Consider the following 16,830-nt stretch of genomic DNA (forward strand, 5'->3'; position numbering starts at 1 on the left):
AAAAAAATAATGTTCTGGCTTCAAGGGACTATTAGTTGAGCTCTCAAGGATATTTTGAAGACTATATTAGAACATAGAATTTACCATCTGTCAGTCCATAAGTGATCCATTTCTTTAGTATTATTCTAGCCATCAGCCTGAAGTGATGTGCTTCATAGTTTCTACTTTTTCCTTGGATAATATACATTGATCAGTTAAGTCTAGGATCCATAGGGATAACAGGATAATACTTCCATAATTTCTCATAGCAATGACCTGATTCCCAAATTGCCATCATAAACCCTTGTGTCTCTATAAAGCAAATCTCCAAGATTCTGCTATTTGTTCAATGCTTCTTTGTCAGTACATTATTGGTAGAGTTCATGTAGATGTCGCCCATGGAAGGTTTTTTGATTCCATTCTTGGATCTTAACAATTTCATGAGCTCCATCTGGAGGCAAATGATTTTGAGTTCAATTTGACAAATCTTTTTTTTTTTTTTCGGTGGGGCAATGAGGGTTAAGTGACTTGCCCAGGGTCACATAGCTAGTAAGTGTCAAGTGTCTGAGGCCGGATTCCAACTCAGGTACTCCTGAATCCAGGGCCGGTGCTCTATATACTGTACCACCTACCTGCCTCCAATTTGACAAATCTAATAAGGTAGTATATACTGTCAGACTTTACTACTACTATTCAGAGAAGTGTTAGCTGCTTGTTCTATATTCCAGTCAATATCTCTAAGTTTCTGACCCTTTTTGTCACATGCTGTTGTTTTTCAGTTGTTTCAATCACATTCAATCCTTCATAACCCCATTTGGGGTTTTCTTGACAGAGATACTGAAATGGTTTGCCATGTCCTTCTCCAGCTCATTTTAAAGATAAAGAACTGAGGCAAATAGGGTTAAGTGACTTGCCCAGGGTCACATAGCTAGTAAGTGTCTGAAGCCAGATTTGAACTCACAAAGATGAGTTTTCCTGACTTCAGGCCTAGCACTCTATCCACTGCACTACCTAGCTGCCTTTTTCATATGGTATAGATATGTATGAATTCTTTTCCTTCTTTTTGATACGGAAGTGTTCCTTTTTTCCATAGTAGCCTTAGATTAATGAGCTTTGTGTTTTGTTAGTTCTATAGCTTATAATTACTATGATTACTATTATTATTACCATGGCTACCTCATTGTTCTTAGAATTTTTGATGGAGCTCATTTAGAAACAACCCAAGGGTGTTATCCTGGTATTTTTTAATATTAAATATTTTGTGAACTACTGAACAAGTAAATAAAATGACTGAACAACTCTATTTATTATTATTACTATTATTATTAGAGATTCATTTGTGGGGTATAGAGTAGGTTAGATGGTCACCAAAGTCCCTTCCAGCAATCAGATGTGATCCAAGTCACTTAGCCTCTCTTTTCTCATTGGAGGTTGGACTAGATGAGTTTTGAATTCCTTTCCTTTTCTGAGTCTCTGATATTCTAATTTCTTTAAAATTTTTTTAAAAAGTTACTTTTCAAACAAGGAAATAACCTTCTCTCCCTCCACACACTGAAAAAGCAAAGCAAAACAAAACACCAACACCCTTGTTACAAAATGTGCAGTCAAGCAAAATCTGCATTGGCTTTATCCAAAAAAAATTGTTTCAACTTACACAGAATCCTATCATCTCTCTATTAGGAGTTTGTAGCATATTTCATCTTGAGTTCTCTGGAATTGTGGTGGTCAGAGTTCCTAAGTCTTTCAAAGCTGATTGTTTTTTTACAATATTGTTGTTATATAGTTCTCCTGGTTCTGGTCATCTAGTCACAGTTTACATGAGTCTTTCCAAGTTTTTCTGAAACCATCCTCTTCATCATTTCTATTTTTAAAATTAAATTTCATTTCCAAACGAAGATCCATGTTCCCTCCATCCTATCTTCCTTACCTTCCTACTGAGAAAGCAAAAACCCAAACAAAACCCCCAAAACTGTTATAAAAAATGTATAATCAAACAAAACAAATTCTTATATTGGCCATATTCAAAAAAATATGTGTAATCTGTACTCTGAGTTCATCTCTCTATCAAGAAGTAGGAAGTACCCTTCATCATTTTTTTTGCAGGGCAATGAGGGTTAAGTGACTTGCCCAAGTGTCAATTGTCTGAGGCCCTTCATCATTTACAATAGCATACTATCACATTCACTTGATTAGCCAGTCACCAATTGATGAGTATCCCTCCCTTACAAGTTTCCAAATTACTGCTATAAATATTTTTTGTACATATGGGTCCTTTTCCTATTTCTTTGATATCTTTGTGGTATAGACCTACTAGTGGTATTGCTGAGTCAACTGCTAAGGCACAGTTTAATAGCTTTTTAGGCATAGTTCCAAATTGCTTTCCAGAATGGCTAGGCCAGTTTACAACTCTACTATATTGTATATTAATGAACCTGTTTCCCCACAGACCTTCCAGCATTTTCCTTTTTGTCATCTTAGCTGATTTGATGGGTAAGAGATGGAACCTTGGAGGTATTTTAATTTTCACTTCTCTAATTATTAGTGATTTAGAGGAACTATGATTTCTTGGAACAACTCATAGGATTTTAACTTGTCAGGCAGTTATCTTTCTATTGGGACTAAACTCATATGCATGTTTTCTCTCATAAAGAGCTAGCCATCATTAACTCCTTTCTTTTTACCTTTAATATGAATAGTAAAAATATGTATTTAAGAGTAAAAGTATTTATGTGAGCTTATTAAATACATGTCTATCTATCTGGTACTGTTTGTCTTGATATTATTTAGGTTCTACATTCAAGGGCAGGAATTTTGTTCTTTCCACATTTTAAAACTCTACAGTACTTAGCAACAGGTGATAATATTTTCCATGATTATAATCTGATTCACTGCTTGTCTTATCTACTGATTTTACAGAAAATTTAAAAATGCCCCTGATGAAGGTCAAGTTTAATCATTATTTTATTCAAAATTGATTTGGATTATTTATGTGTTTTTCTCCCAACCCAGAGACTTTTATCTTGATGGTGAGCTTCCTGGGAATGTTTTTTGTTCATCTGGCCTACACATTGAATCTCTCCTATTTATAAATTGAGTATTTCCATTATTATATGTCTTTATGTGTTTTTCAGTTCAGATGTGCATGCCCTTGGGCAAATAGAAATGGCTTTAAAAAGTAATTTCACATCTTTCCCTCTTCTTTGTAGCAAATAGAGAGACCTTTTTCCCTCCCTGAAGAATTTTCCTATTATTTTTTCTTCTTCTAATACCATCTTTCTCTCAACAGCCATAGGAAGGAAGGGATAGGCAGACATACCAAATAGAAGTAGAAAACTCATCATATATACTGGGGATACAAGCAGCTAGGTGGCACAGTGGATACAGATTGCTGGGCCTGAAATTAGGAAGACCTGAGTTCAAATATAACCTCTGCCTCTTACCAGCTGTGTGACCCGGTGCCACTTAACCTCTATTTGACTCAGTTTCTTCAACTGTAAAATGGATATAATAATATCACCTATCTCCTAGGGATGTTGTGAGGAGCAAATGAGATAATATCTGCAAACAGTTTAGCATAGTTTCTGCTACACTGTGGGTGCTTCATAAATGCTAACAATGATTATTGTTGTTACTGATGTCCCCACTGAACTGTTTGTGTCTAAAGGATTAAGTTACAAAAGGAAAGTAAGTATCCAACATGCTGCCCCTCTTACTCGGAGCATGCTAGAGCCAGCTCATACTGACTCCTAAAAGCTGATTTTTACATTTTCAGTGTGAGCATTTACAACTTGGAAAAAGGCAAACACCACATAAATCAGGGCTTGATTTATTGTTTTACTTATTATCTAGACTTAAGAAAGTGATGGAGAAAATGTTAATAATGCAGATTAAACTTAAAAGTGTGTTATATGTACATTTTGGGGGAAGAGTTGATTGTAAAACATTTACCAACACATCCATGCCTTCTTTTCTCTACTTTGTGTACCATAAACCATAATGTTAATATTAACCTACTTACCCTAATGAGCACCATCTTTGAAGTATTTGGATCCCCAATTCAAATAATTAACCATGGTATATGAAAGATACACTCACCTCTTGTTTAGTTACTTTAGCTGCATCTTTGCCCTCAGCACCCTCTGGAGACTGAAAAGAAAATTATTTAATGTAAGTTAATTTTCTTTAAATAGGGAAACATAAGATTTCAGAAGATACAACAGAGACTATAGAATATTCTAGGTAAGATGAAATCAATAATCATTCTGGAAAAAATTAGTAAGCATATATATATATATATATATATATATATATATATATATATGTTCTCAACTTACTTATATCATCTACATTTCTCACTTTTACTTTTTATATTTTTATCCTGACTCCTAAGAGCAAATGAGGTATGGGGGGGAGTCTCAAAAGTGGAAAGAGCTGTGTTCCAGTCCTGTCTCTGATACATACTGATTACAGAGCTGGCTATATAGAGAGTGGGTCTCAGGGATAGGAAGATCTGTGCTCAAGTCCTACCTTTTACCCATATTGGCTTGAACAAGCTACTTAAGCTCTTGGTGGTTCTCTAAGATTATAAATTAAACAACAGTTGCCAAACCTCATTGGTAGAGGAATTTCCCTCCCCAGGAGTTCCCCATACCAATTAAACCACGGTTCTGGACATGGACACACAGACACACAGACACACACATAACCGAAAAAAGAGAGAAAAAGAATCATGTGAGTAATTGAATTCTAGCCCACATAAAGGGCTAGCTGATGCAGTGGAATGAACCATGGAATTGGAATCAGGAAGACCAAATATCCTGGGTTCAAATCTAGCCTAGAATCTGCGTGATGCGGGGCAAGTCACTTAACCCTGTTTGCCTCAATTCATCTATAAAATAAGCTGGAGAAGGAAATGGTAAATCACTTCAGTATCTTTCCTAAATGGGGTCACAAAGAGTAGGAAATGACTGAAAAATGACTGAACAGAACAGACAACCCCTCTCAAGCCTAAGCAGTTTTGTTTATTTCTAAGATCCTCACACTTCCAATTATACAATAAAGATAATAAAGAATCCAGACATTCCAATATTTCTTCTTTCCTTCATTAATTCATCAGTGTTTCAAGGAAAAAACTGCAAGAGTAACAGAGGGCTACATCTAGCAAGTGACTGAAAGTCCTTACACTTAGGATTGCCCTTTTTTTCAAACCAAAGCATTAAACTTTGGTCCAGTTTAGGCAGTTTTGATGGCCACAGCTTACCAATCTTATCTATCTCTGGAGCCAGAAATCCAATGCCCTACACCCTACCAAAGCATGTGTGTCTACACACACACACAAATATGTATATATATATATATATATATATATATATATATATATATATATATATATATATATATATATATATACGCAAAGATTCAGAGAATGAAAGAAAAGAGGAAAATTGAGAGGAACAGACAAGGGAGTACCCATTATATTCCCCCTTATTCTTACTCCCAAATAATAACAATAATCATTTGTGACTTTAGTGCTCTACCCATGGCAAGGACTAAGTATATTCCACTAAGAAAGACCTCTGCTAGTATAAGTATTTATGGTTTTAAATAAGAAGGAAGGGGAGATGGGAAAGGTTAAAAATAAATGAAGGCTAAACTGCATGAGTGAGGGAGGGGTTTGTGATTTCTCCTATACCCCTTTCATCAATTAATGTAATCGCCTCAATTGAATCAATCAATGGATTGAATCGATCAATTCAATCAAACTATGAAGTTTTAGATTTGCAATCAAAATCATTTATGTCCTGTGATTCCTCTGATTGGGTAAAGAAGGGAATAGCTAATCACTAACCAAACAAGCTAACCATGCCTCTGAGGGCCCTGAAAGCTGGAGGAATTCCAAGAGTTGTTCCTTTTAGCTGGAGAGCTACAAGTTCAAGAGCTAAGTTGAAGCCAAACCCCTGGAGGGAACCACTCTTGAGAAGAGGAGAGATATTCACTCTCCCCACTACCACCATCACTGACCATGGCATTAAGGAGACCATACCATTAACAGAGAGTATGTTCAGCTGGGATCAAAGAGACTGGATCAGTGGGCTACAACATATCCATTTTGGGTCAGAGACACACTGAAGATGGAAGCACCAAGGGAATTATTACCCCTTGCACCAGAAAAGAATGCCAGTTATGGACTCAAAAAAGACTTTCAGTCCATACATCATAGCCAGGATTGTAAGTTACCCCCTTGCCACATTATGTGCATCACTAATATTGCATTTTAAGCTTGTGCCCACTTTTCTCATGAACCTGTATAGAGTGTGTTCAGGCTTTTGGGAGGAGTGTTAATACCAACTGTCTTTACTATACTATCTCAACAAATGTCTCTTAAAAGTTAATTAAGATTACTGCCTGATTTTTTTTTTTTTAGTGAGGCAATTGGGGTTAAGTGACTTGCCCAGGGTCACACAGCTAGTAAGTGTTAAGTGTCTGAGGCTGCATTTGAACTCAGGTACTCCTGACTCCAGGGCCTGTGCTCTATCCACTGCGCCACCTAGCTTCCCCTACTGCCTGATTTTTAATAAAGAAGTTCAATAGTGGGGGTTTCCAAGTGATAGTACTAGAAATAGAGCAGCTAGGTGGCACTGTGGAGAGGGCAGCGGGTAGGACCTGGAGTCAGAAAGGCTCATCTCCATGAGTTTCAATCTGGCCTCAGACACTTGCTGTGTGACCCTAGGCAAGTCACTAAATCTTATTTGCCTCAGTTCCCTCATCTGTAAAATAAGGTGAAGAAGGAAATGGTAAACCACTCCAGTATCTCTGCCAAGAAAACCTTAAATGGAGTCACAAAAAAGTAGGACATGTCTAAAAACAACTAAATGGCAACAATGCTCTAGAATCCTGGTCCTAGGTTTCCCTAGAACTCCGAAATAAATTAGCGCTCTGGGGCTTTAGCCTTTGAGTGTGAATGAGCCCACAGCTACAGAATACAGTACAGAGGTAGAGCTACAGTATCAATGCTTGTCTGGGATTTATATTTCAGCGGGGTTAGCATTCCTTAGAGCTGAACTACAAATTCAAGAATGCCAGTCAATTCTCAAAATCCCTATTCCACAGGAACAAACACAGCACATAGTACAACATAGTGCCAAGTACAACAGCTTGAATGTTACAGATGCTTAATGGAGATGAATTGATGATGACAATGAAGACTTTCTATCTGTCTTTGTATCAGATCCATGATCCTAATCATCTGCTTTAACATAACCATGCCCTAATCTCCCTTTTCCTCTTATCACTCTGATACCCATCCACTCAACCCCTTCAAGCCTGTCCTCAATGTCTGTTGATTTTATTAACAAAACAGAATAATTTCTCACATTCTACTACACTCTAGGCATGCCTTCCCTTTATCCAACTTAACCAGCCTCCTCTTCTTCCTTCAAAAACTTGTTCCATGAAGCCTTTTTCTGGTTGGTAACGGTATCCCATATCCTTCCCCTGCCCAATATTTCCCCAAATCTTTATGAATCTAAAAGTCCAACTTTACTATGTACTTTTGTCAATGCCTGTTTACATTATGAACATGTATTTGTGGTCATTCACTTCCTGTTTATTCAGTTACCCATATGTTTATTTCTTGCTCATAGTTTTATGTATATCTATGCAGCCTCTTCTAATCACGAGTTCCCACAGTACAAGAATTTCTGTTTCAAAGGTCATGTGCTGTAATTGGTTAGCTCAGCTGAATGGGGCACTGTGCATGATGCCCCAGTATACTTTCACAGATCATGGCTCTAAAAGAGCAGGGAGTGAGCTCAGTTAGCAAAGTCAGATATGCAACTCTAAGCTGAATTTGGAGCACAAAGTCATCATCCCTGACTCAGTCAACTCCAACTGCGAGGATGAAATCCAATCAACCAGAATTTGTAAGGGCCTACTATGTGCTAGGTGCTAGGGATAAAAATACAATGAAAAAAACAATCCCCACTCCTCAGAAGCTTGCACTGTCTCAGGGGGAGAATCAAAGAATTGCTAAATGAAAGCAATAAAACAAATGTAAATAAATATAAAATAAATACAAAGTAGTGTGAAAGGAAGGACATTATCGGTTGAAGTGATCAGGGAGGTCTTCATATAGAAGAAGATGAGGAGGGATTGCACTCCAGCCATGTGGGGTAGCCAATGCAAAGGAGATGGACTGTTGGGTGTGAAGAGCAGAGGGAAGGCGACTTTGGCCAGAATGTAGAGTGTGGAGAGAATATCATCCAGTGGAAGGATAGGGTGAAGCTGGTTTGTGAAGGGTTCTAAAAATTTAAACAGGGGAGTTAGTAGTTGATCCTAGAAGCAATTGAGAATTCCAGGAAGCCACTGGAGTCGACCAAGTCATGGAATGACATGGTCAAATCATTTGGGGAGGTATATATATATGAAAAATGGATGGAAGTGGGAGAGACTTGGGGAAAGAAGGCTAGTTAGGAAACTCTTGTAATAAAATAAGTGAGACAACATGACTAATATGGAAATCTGTTTTGTGTGACTGCACACGGATAGACTATATCAAATTTCCTGCTCTTTCAGGGAAGGGAAGGGAGGGAGAGAATTTGAAATTCGAAATAAAAAAGAATGTTAAAATTGTTTTTATATGTAATTAGAAAGAAATAAAATATTATTCACAAAATTAAGTAGGTGAAAAGTGATCAGGACCTGAAGTAAGGTGGTAGCTGTGTGAATAGAGAATGGGGTTGGGTGGAAGAGATTTTATGGAGATAGAATTAACAAGAATTGGGGACTGGTTAAATAAGAGGGGGTGAGGCAGAGTGAGGAGTCAAAGATAATACCAAGGCTATGAACCTGAGAGCCTGGAAGGAGGGCTGTGCCTCTGAGGAATTGTTTTTTTTTCATCCTCCAAGAGAGAGTATACTCTATTGTATCTTTAAAAATAGTATAAATAGGGAGGTGCCAGGGACCCAGAGAAGACGGAGTTGGGAAATAGCCTGGGCCCTAGCTTTTGCTTGGCTCCAGGTGCCTGGGCCATTGTTCCTCAGGAAAGAGGGCTACTGCAAAAGTTAGAGCCCTCTCCTTTTTCTCACCACCCTTACTTCTTTATCCAGTTATTTCTTGCTAATGGTTATAGAAGAAGCTTGCTCCATGTGGCTGCCAGCCAATCCCTGCAGCTAATAGTGGATTAATGTACTTCACCTCCCAGGGTAATTGCAAGTTACCAGGGGATCATCAAGGTCTCACTTAACTCAAATAAGAGACCCCCTCAGTGGTAGAATTTCAGTTAGAACAGGCTGGAGTGGAATGAAAGAGGAATATTTATGTCGGGTGGAAAGGATCTATCTAGGCCAGTTGAGGAAAGGGCTATTTATTGGATCAATAAATCAAAAAACATGTATTGAGGGGCAGCTAGAAGGCGCAGTAGATAGAGCACCGGCCCTGGAGTCAGGAGTACCTGAGTTCAAATCCAGCCTCAGACACTTAACACTTACTAGCTGTGTGACCCTGGGCAAGTCACTTAACCCCAACTGCCTCACTAAAAACAAAACAAAACAAAACAAAACAAAAAAAAACAACCATGTACTGAGCACCTACTATGAGCCAGGCAATTGGGATCCAAATACAATGAATGAATAAATGAAAGAAACATTCCTTTCTTGAAAGGAGTAAGAGGATATTACTTTAAGGGAAGAAGGAAATAACATCTGTCTTCCCTTAGAGCTAAGAATTGGAGGGGAGAGAAGGAAATTTGCTCTGTGTAGAGAGTAGGGGGTTGAAGAAAGTTGGGGTTACTTACGAGTAAGAAGAAAAAAGAAAGGCATCATTTTAGAGCAGGGTCTGTGAAGTCAGCAAATATATAGGTTTGTGGGTTTCTAAGAAGCCAGTCCAGGCTGATGTGGGTCATTTGAGGGGGAGATCAGGAAGCCAGTGTCTTAGGATAGCTAAACGGTTTCAGGCAAGAAGCTGATGCTCAGGGTTCTCAAGGCCTAAAAATGAGCCCTGGGTCATAGCTTTGTGTGAATATTGAGTTTTAGCATGGAAGAAGGCCAGCTTTAGAGCTGCAGAAGCAACAGGAGCATCAACTCTCAAGGAGGAAGAGGGACTAACTGAAGAGCTACTGGGCAGACCCCCGAGCATAGTATTTAGACACAGCTTCAATGGGGTTTTCTTGGCATAGGATCAACCAAATCCTGAGACATCTGTAGGGATCACTTCATAGGAGTGACCCCAAATGTTCTTACACAGAGAGGGTGGCATTGGGAAGAAAAAAAATGACAGGGTGGCAGACTGCTTGTCTTCAGGGTCCTATGTTGGGGAATACCTGTAGAGACAACTGTCCTGGGTGAAGGGGCACTTGCCAGCCAATGCCATTATTCCAAGGTGTTTCCAACTGAAGTTATACAGATAAGAAGTGTCCTCTTGGGCCTCCTGACTGGTATTTATCATGCATTAGGCTTTGTTGTCATTATCTCTATGCCTTTGCATTGGGCATCCTGCATGCCTAGAATGTGTTCTCGCCTCACCTTCACCTCAGAATTCCCCTCTTGCTTCAAAATGCAGCTTCTAGCCCCAGGGGTGCTCACTATCCCTGCAGACGTCGAACAGATCCTCACCCTTTCAGCCCCCACTCACCTGGTGAAGATTTTGATAGAAATCAGTTCAGTTTGGAAAAAGGACAATTTGGGGCAGGGTGGGGAGGAGGGGAGATAATGATTTCAGTTTGAAGCACGTCGAGTTTGAGATGTCACCAGCTTGAAATGTCTAACAGGAAATTGGTAAAGGGGAATAGTATGGAGCTTGATATAGAGAGCTGAGTTATCTACATAAAGATGAAAGCTAAACCCAAGGGAACTGATTAGGTCACCCAGAGAGAAAATAGAGGGGGAAATATAAACTGTTGACTAATTTAATGTTTTACAACCTGGCTCCAACCTACCTTTCCAGCCTTATAATATATTACATCCTTTTGTACACTCGAGAGTCCAGTCAAACTGGCCTTATTAATGTTCCTCACACATGATACTTCATAATTTCTGTGGCTCTGCACAGACTATTCTCCATGCCTGGAACACTCTTCCCACCCCTTTCCCCCCACCCCCTCACCTCTGCTTCACAAATCCCTCATTTCCTTCCCAGTAGAGCTAGAGACACATTCCACATGAGGCCTTCTCTGATTTCCCCATGTGCTGGTGCCTCATCCCTACCCCCAATACAACCTTCTATTTATTGTTGTACATATTTCTGTATGAGAGGTAGCTGTGGCAGGGCAAATAGGTTTAAATCCTGTCTCTGACACACAATGATTATCTGACCCTAGAGAAGTCATCCTCTCATTGCTCTAGCCTGGGGCTTCTTTAACTTTTTCCACTTGTGACCCCTTTTTGCCTGAGAAATTTTTACACAACCTGATGTAAACAGGTATATAAAATAAGTATACATAACCTTTTACCGTTGCCAAATTTTTCCACGATCCCCACATTCAACCCCTTACGGGATCAAGACCCACAGTTGAAGAAGTTTTGCTCTAGCAAACTCTTTAAGACTTTAAACTTAAAAAAAAAAAAAAGTGCTGGCCTGTATTTGTAGGAGTCTCCTCATTCAGAAGTTCCCTTTACTAATGCAATTATAGGCTCAATCCTAGTCCCATAGTTATGTAAATACTGTCTCCACCAATAAAACTTTAAGTTCTTTAAGAACAGGGGCTCTTTCATTTTTGTCTTAGTCTCAGCATCTAGCATAGTTTCTGTCACACAACAAATGCTTAATAAATGTTTGTTGACTGGCTGCCCAGTGGTGAGATCAGTATCCAGATTCTGAAGCAGCATGTTTGCAGATTCCCCTGGACACTCTCAGGCACATGGACATCACTCACGTTCTGGGCCGTTCCTCCCAGAAGACTGGTGCCCAGTTACGCACTTAAAAGACAGAGACAAGAAGAAAAGATTCAGGAGTCCCAGATCATTGTATCCACGTGCATCATTCCCCTAAGTCCTACATGGCTCCCACTTCTCATTCTCCCTCCAAACCTCTCTCCAAACTAGCAATGGAAGATGATCCAATTCATTTCCCCAACGCTAAAAGTCCAGCTTCTTTCACCTATTAGCTTCTGGCTATAGACAACTTCAGTGGGAAAGATAGGCTGATGTAGACCTCAGGGCTGCTGACCCTAGATGATCCCTTTCCATCCCTTGCACTCCCTTCCCTGCTATGGTTTTATGGGTGTGTGTGTGTGTGTAAAGCAATTGGGGTTAAGTGACTTGTCCAGGGTCATACAGCTAGTAAGTGTCAAGTGTCTGAGGCCTGATTTGAACTCAGGTCCTTCTGAATCCAGGGCTGGTGCTCCATCCACTGCGCCACCTAGCTGCCCCCCTTCCCTGCTATGTTAACAAAGGCACTCCTCTGGCCCAGTTCATTGGTTCCATCCTTAGTATGTGCCATTCACCATAGTCTTCTATAAGAAGCCTTTCCTGAAATCTGCTCTCCCCAACTGCTACATGCCCTCCTTCCCTAAACTACCATGTACATATTGAGTATTGTTAAAGGCTAAAATTCTAGCTAGTCTGTCTAAAATATCTAATGAGTGGTCACCAATAAATTATAAGCTTTAGCAAGAGTTAGGCTTTTAAGCATTTATTAAGGAGAATAAGAATTTGGTAAAGAGAGAAGAAAAGGCCTAGATTCCTATCTATTAAAGGGAGAGCGCATTTCTAGCTCCCTTCTCCCCCAGCGTCCTCAGGAAAGAGCCCCAGTCAGAGTGCCAGGCTCCTCCTTCTTCCTCCCACAAGCAACCATCAGAAGCCAAAGACCTTCACCTCATGGGCGGAGTTCTTCTACAGTAAATCTCCAGCAGGTGACATCATTCCAATCATTGCAGTATTTACTCTGAATATATTTCAATGTGTACGTGTTTTTTCATGTACGCTCCTTGAGGGCAGGAACTGTTCATTTTTGTCTATCTCCACTGCCTAGTACAATGCCATCATATATAATAAGTACTTAATAAATATATACTGTGAAAACAAACAAATAAATAAATGTTGGCTGACTGTTGATTGATTTGACAGTTTACAGCCATCACGGTACCACTGTGTTACTCCTGAGTGAGTGAGCATCTATTTCTATCCATCAATCCACCCAGACTTCAAACCATGGGATCCAGTAATTGACATGCATTTGAAGAAGGAGCAGATGACTGTATTTTTTTTTTTAATAAGACTGATGCTAGTGACATTATTCTCAATCTCCTTCTGGATGATGGATTAGTGATAGGGTTAGCATGACAATGTTTACTATGAATTGAACACAAATTACTGGCAGAAAAAAAATGGGTGAGAGCAATACTCCATAAGAAAGAAGCATTTGAAACGAATGTTAATTAGTAAATTCCAAACTTCTGCTACAGAGAGTTGTAACCACAAAATTAAGTAGCCACCAACTACACTTCTGTATTAATGAGGGCTTCTACACATCCAGATTTTCAGAACGATGGCCCTGAGACACAGTATCATCTTTAAGTACCTTAAGAATTATGGTCAGAATAATTTGGGCACTGAATATATTTTATTGTACTCTAACCCAGGATGGTGCAGTACAATGACCTTAGAGTCAGAGGACCTGGGTTTAAATCTCTGTTCTACCAAAGGTCATGCTCACTTGTGACCTGGCACAAGGCACTTAACCTAGTGGGGTCTTAGTTTCCTCATCCATAAAATGATGGGGTTAGACTAGATGGGCCTTAAGAAAGACTCTAATTCTATGATCATATTTTTTGCAAAAATAATTAAATTTTATTTATTCAATTACCAAGCACTTAATTTTTCTCAAATCATCACCCACAATGAAAAAAAAGAAAAATTAAATCCTCGTAACAAATATGCATAGTCAAGCAAAACAGATCCCTACATTATTCATGCTGCAAAAAATAAATAACAGATTTACAGCCATTTAAGGATTTATGAAATACTTTCCTCACAATAACCTTATAAAATAGGCATTATAAATATCTCAGTTTTACAGATGAGGAATTGAGACTTAGAGAAGTTCAGTGAACTGCAAATCACCACTGTCAAAATTATGGAATGAAGTCAGGTTTCTCTAGCCTCCAAGTTCACTGTTCTTTCCACTAAACTATGCTGCCTCTTCTATCCCTTTCCACAATGAACAGCGTAAGAGATAACAATTTAATGTATTTCTTTTATGATGTCTAAAACCAAAGTTAAGAGAAGTAGCTACCTCAGTTACAACATGTTAACCTATCATCAAACAGGCATCCAATGCAACATCTCTAGAAAGCCCTTGGCTATGGTGAGGACTTCAGTTTAACATCAGTCCCTGTGGGACCTAACATTTCATATACTTTTCAAAGAAGAGTCTGATCCTTTGCAGGTAGAAAAACACATTGTGCTTTGAAAAGTAAAACAAAGTAAAATATAATAAAACAACCTCCCTCTAACGTAAGGGGTACAAAATAACCCAGTTGATGTCTTGAATCCCTGGGTTTTCTGGAACAATTCATGATTAGCATTACTATCCCTTCAAGTAACAAGTCTTGACCCATCTCATACCAAATAATGTCCTCAGACCTTTCCCTATGCCAATTTGTCAAAGTCCTACCAAGTTGGAAAGGCTCAAAATGTATAGGTCCGAACTAGAGGTCAGAAAAGGCTCATCACTAGGTCGGCCTAAATAGCTAAGACCTGGAGGGGCCAACACTGGGTTATGAATTTCTTAATCACAGCAACTCATGAAGTAGTCCACTAAATTGCGGAGAGGCACAAAATGCATGAGATAACAAATATAAAGTGCTTTGTAACCTTAAAGCACTGTGCTTATTGTTAAAATTTATAGTGGGAAAAGAAAGCCAGACACAATCATCATGATTCATTAGCTTTCTGGAGAGCAAATTTCAAAGAGCTGGGATAATGGGATAGGTAACATCCCATGGGCTAATATACTACATAGTTATCCCAAGGAAAACGGGAAGCCTTCAAGAATGTTTCTTTGCGTGTCTTCAGAATCTCAACTTGCATGAGGCAGAAGAAGAGTTCTCTGAAGAGACTCTTGTATAAACACACTTAATTGAGTGACTGATGTTCCACTGTTAAAAGTCATGCATGGAAGATGGAAACAAGGATAGGTAACATGAATAGAAAAGAGCAGCATGGTCCTGTAAGAAAAGTATCAGGAGATGAAGCTTTTGAGGAAATCTAAGAATAACAAAAAGGATTTTTCAAAAGGTTAAACAGGGGGAAAGAAAAGGAACAAATATGGAATAGAACATTCATTTGGAATGGATGGGATGATGGTGATAAAGAAGAGAAGAAAAAGAAAAGCTGGTTAACTCTTCTTTTAGTTCAATATTCGGGGAGCTAGGTGAAGTATGGGTAAAGTCCTTCTTAAAATAGTGGACCTGGGGCAAGAGGTTTCCCAGAATTGCAATATGACAGGTGAGGAGAAAGATGTGGGGTCTAGAGAAAATTGAAGCCAGAGTGAAATGAAGCACGACTGGGGTCATTAATAAAATGCTAAGAGCCCGTGTGATACAGTTTATGAAGTACTGGGTTTAGAGTCAGGGAAACCTGGGTACAATGATCAAGAATCTACTATATGCAAGGCATTAGGGTTACAAAGACTACATGAAAAACAGTATCTGGACTCAAGGACAGCAGTCTTCTGGGAGGCTGGGGACATGCATAGCATATCAGCAACTACACACAAACTTTACAATTTTAAGAAAAGGGAGCCAGCACTAACAACGAAGGAAAGCTTTCTATACAAAATGGTACACGAGCTAAGTATCGAAGGGAGCTAGAGATTCTAAAAGGCAACCATTAAGAGGTAGTGAACTCCAGGTATGAAAGACAGACTGCAAAAGGAAAGAAAAGACGGATGGAGTGCCAAGTTCGGGAACAGCAAGCGACCAGTTTGCCTAGAGTGTAGAGTGCATGAACTGGAGTAATATATAATAAGTCTGGAGCCCTAGGCTGGAGTCAGATGCAAAAGAGCTTTAAATGCCAAACAGAAGAGGCTGATTTTATCTTCAGGCAATAGAAAAGTTCAAGTTCTAATTCTAATATTTGTCAGGTAACTCGAGCTGGTCATTTAACTTTTCTAAGCCTTAGCAAACTCAGGGGTAAAATAGGATATTAAGTCATAGGATTAGAGATTTATAGCTGGAAGGAATCTTAAAATTCACCTAGTTCTGCCATCTTAAATACATGTATTCTACATGATTTTTGTGGGGGCAGGGAGGGGGGCCTTTCTTTGTATCCCCAGAATTTAGCACAGTGCCCGGCATATAGTAAGTGCATAATAAATGTTCCTTGACTTGTCTATACCTTACAGGATTGTTATGAGAAAAGTGATTTGTAAACTATTTAAAGGAAGCTGTCCCACATGGCAATTTATCTCCCCTTTTAGGGGGTAGGAAGATGGGACAGATTGGATACCTTGATTAACTGATTAAATGTTGGTATATCCTTATTTTAAACAAAACAAAAAATTTCTTTCCCTAGAGTTTTAATATTCACGGGTAGACCTAGAGAAAGTTAAGGAATGGCAATGGGATGACCCCAATGTCCTGCAAACATTGCCATGGCAATCTCCTCTTTTTCCTTGGAGTAGGAGAAACAATTCTAAGCAGAACCACAAGACAGAAAATCGAAATTTTCTTATTCTTCTGGTTTTCAGTATATGGCTGTCTGGGGAAAAAATAACCACACAACAGTAGTTTTTCTCCCTTCTTGTACTTTCTTAAAGCAGTTAGTGGTCCAGTGGATAGAGGACTAGGCCTAGAGTCAGGAAGACCGAAGTACAAATCCAACCTCAGACAACTTACTGGCTATGTGACCTTGT

General features: G+C 39.1%; 1 protein-coding gene across 3 annotated transcripts in view; it reads right to left on the reverse strand.

Annotated features, from left to right (window-relative positions):
• Window positions 1-16,830, reverse strand: part of HMGN3 (high mobility group nucleosomal binding domain 3) — a 67,205-nt gene that overhangs the window by 20,193 nt on the left and 30,182 nt on the right. For all 3 annotated transcript variants that reach the window (XM_043963540.1, XM_043963539.1, XM_043963537.1), the window contains exon 2: window positions 4,075-4,125. In XM_043963540.1, coding sequence (XP_043819475.1) covers window positions 4,075-4,125 — 51 coding nt within the window. The remainder of the gene's footprint in view (window positions 1-4,074; window positions 4,126-16,830) is intronic.

Source organism: Dromiciops gliroides, chromosome 4 (assembly GCF_019393635.1).
Source record: "Dromiciops gliroides isolate mDroGli1 chromosome 4, mDroGli1.pri, whole genome shotgun sequence".
In the NCBI taxonomy this organism is placed as follows: domain Eukaryota; kingdom Metazoa; phylum Chordata; class Mammalia; order Microbiotheria; family Microbiotheriidae; genus Dromiciops; species Dromiciops gliroides.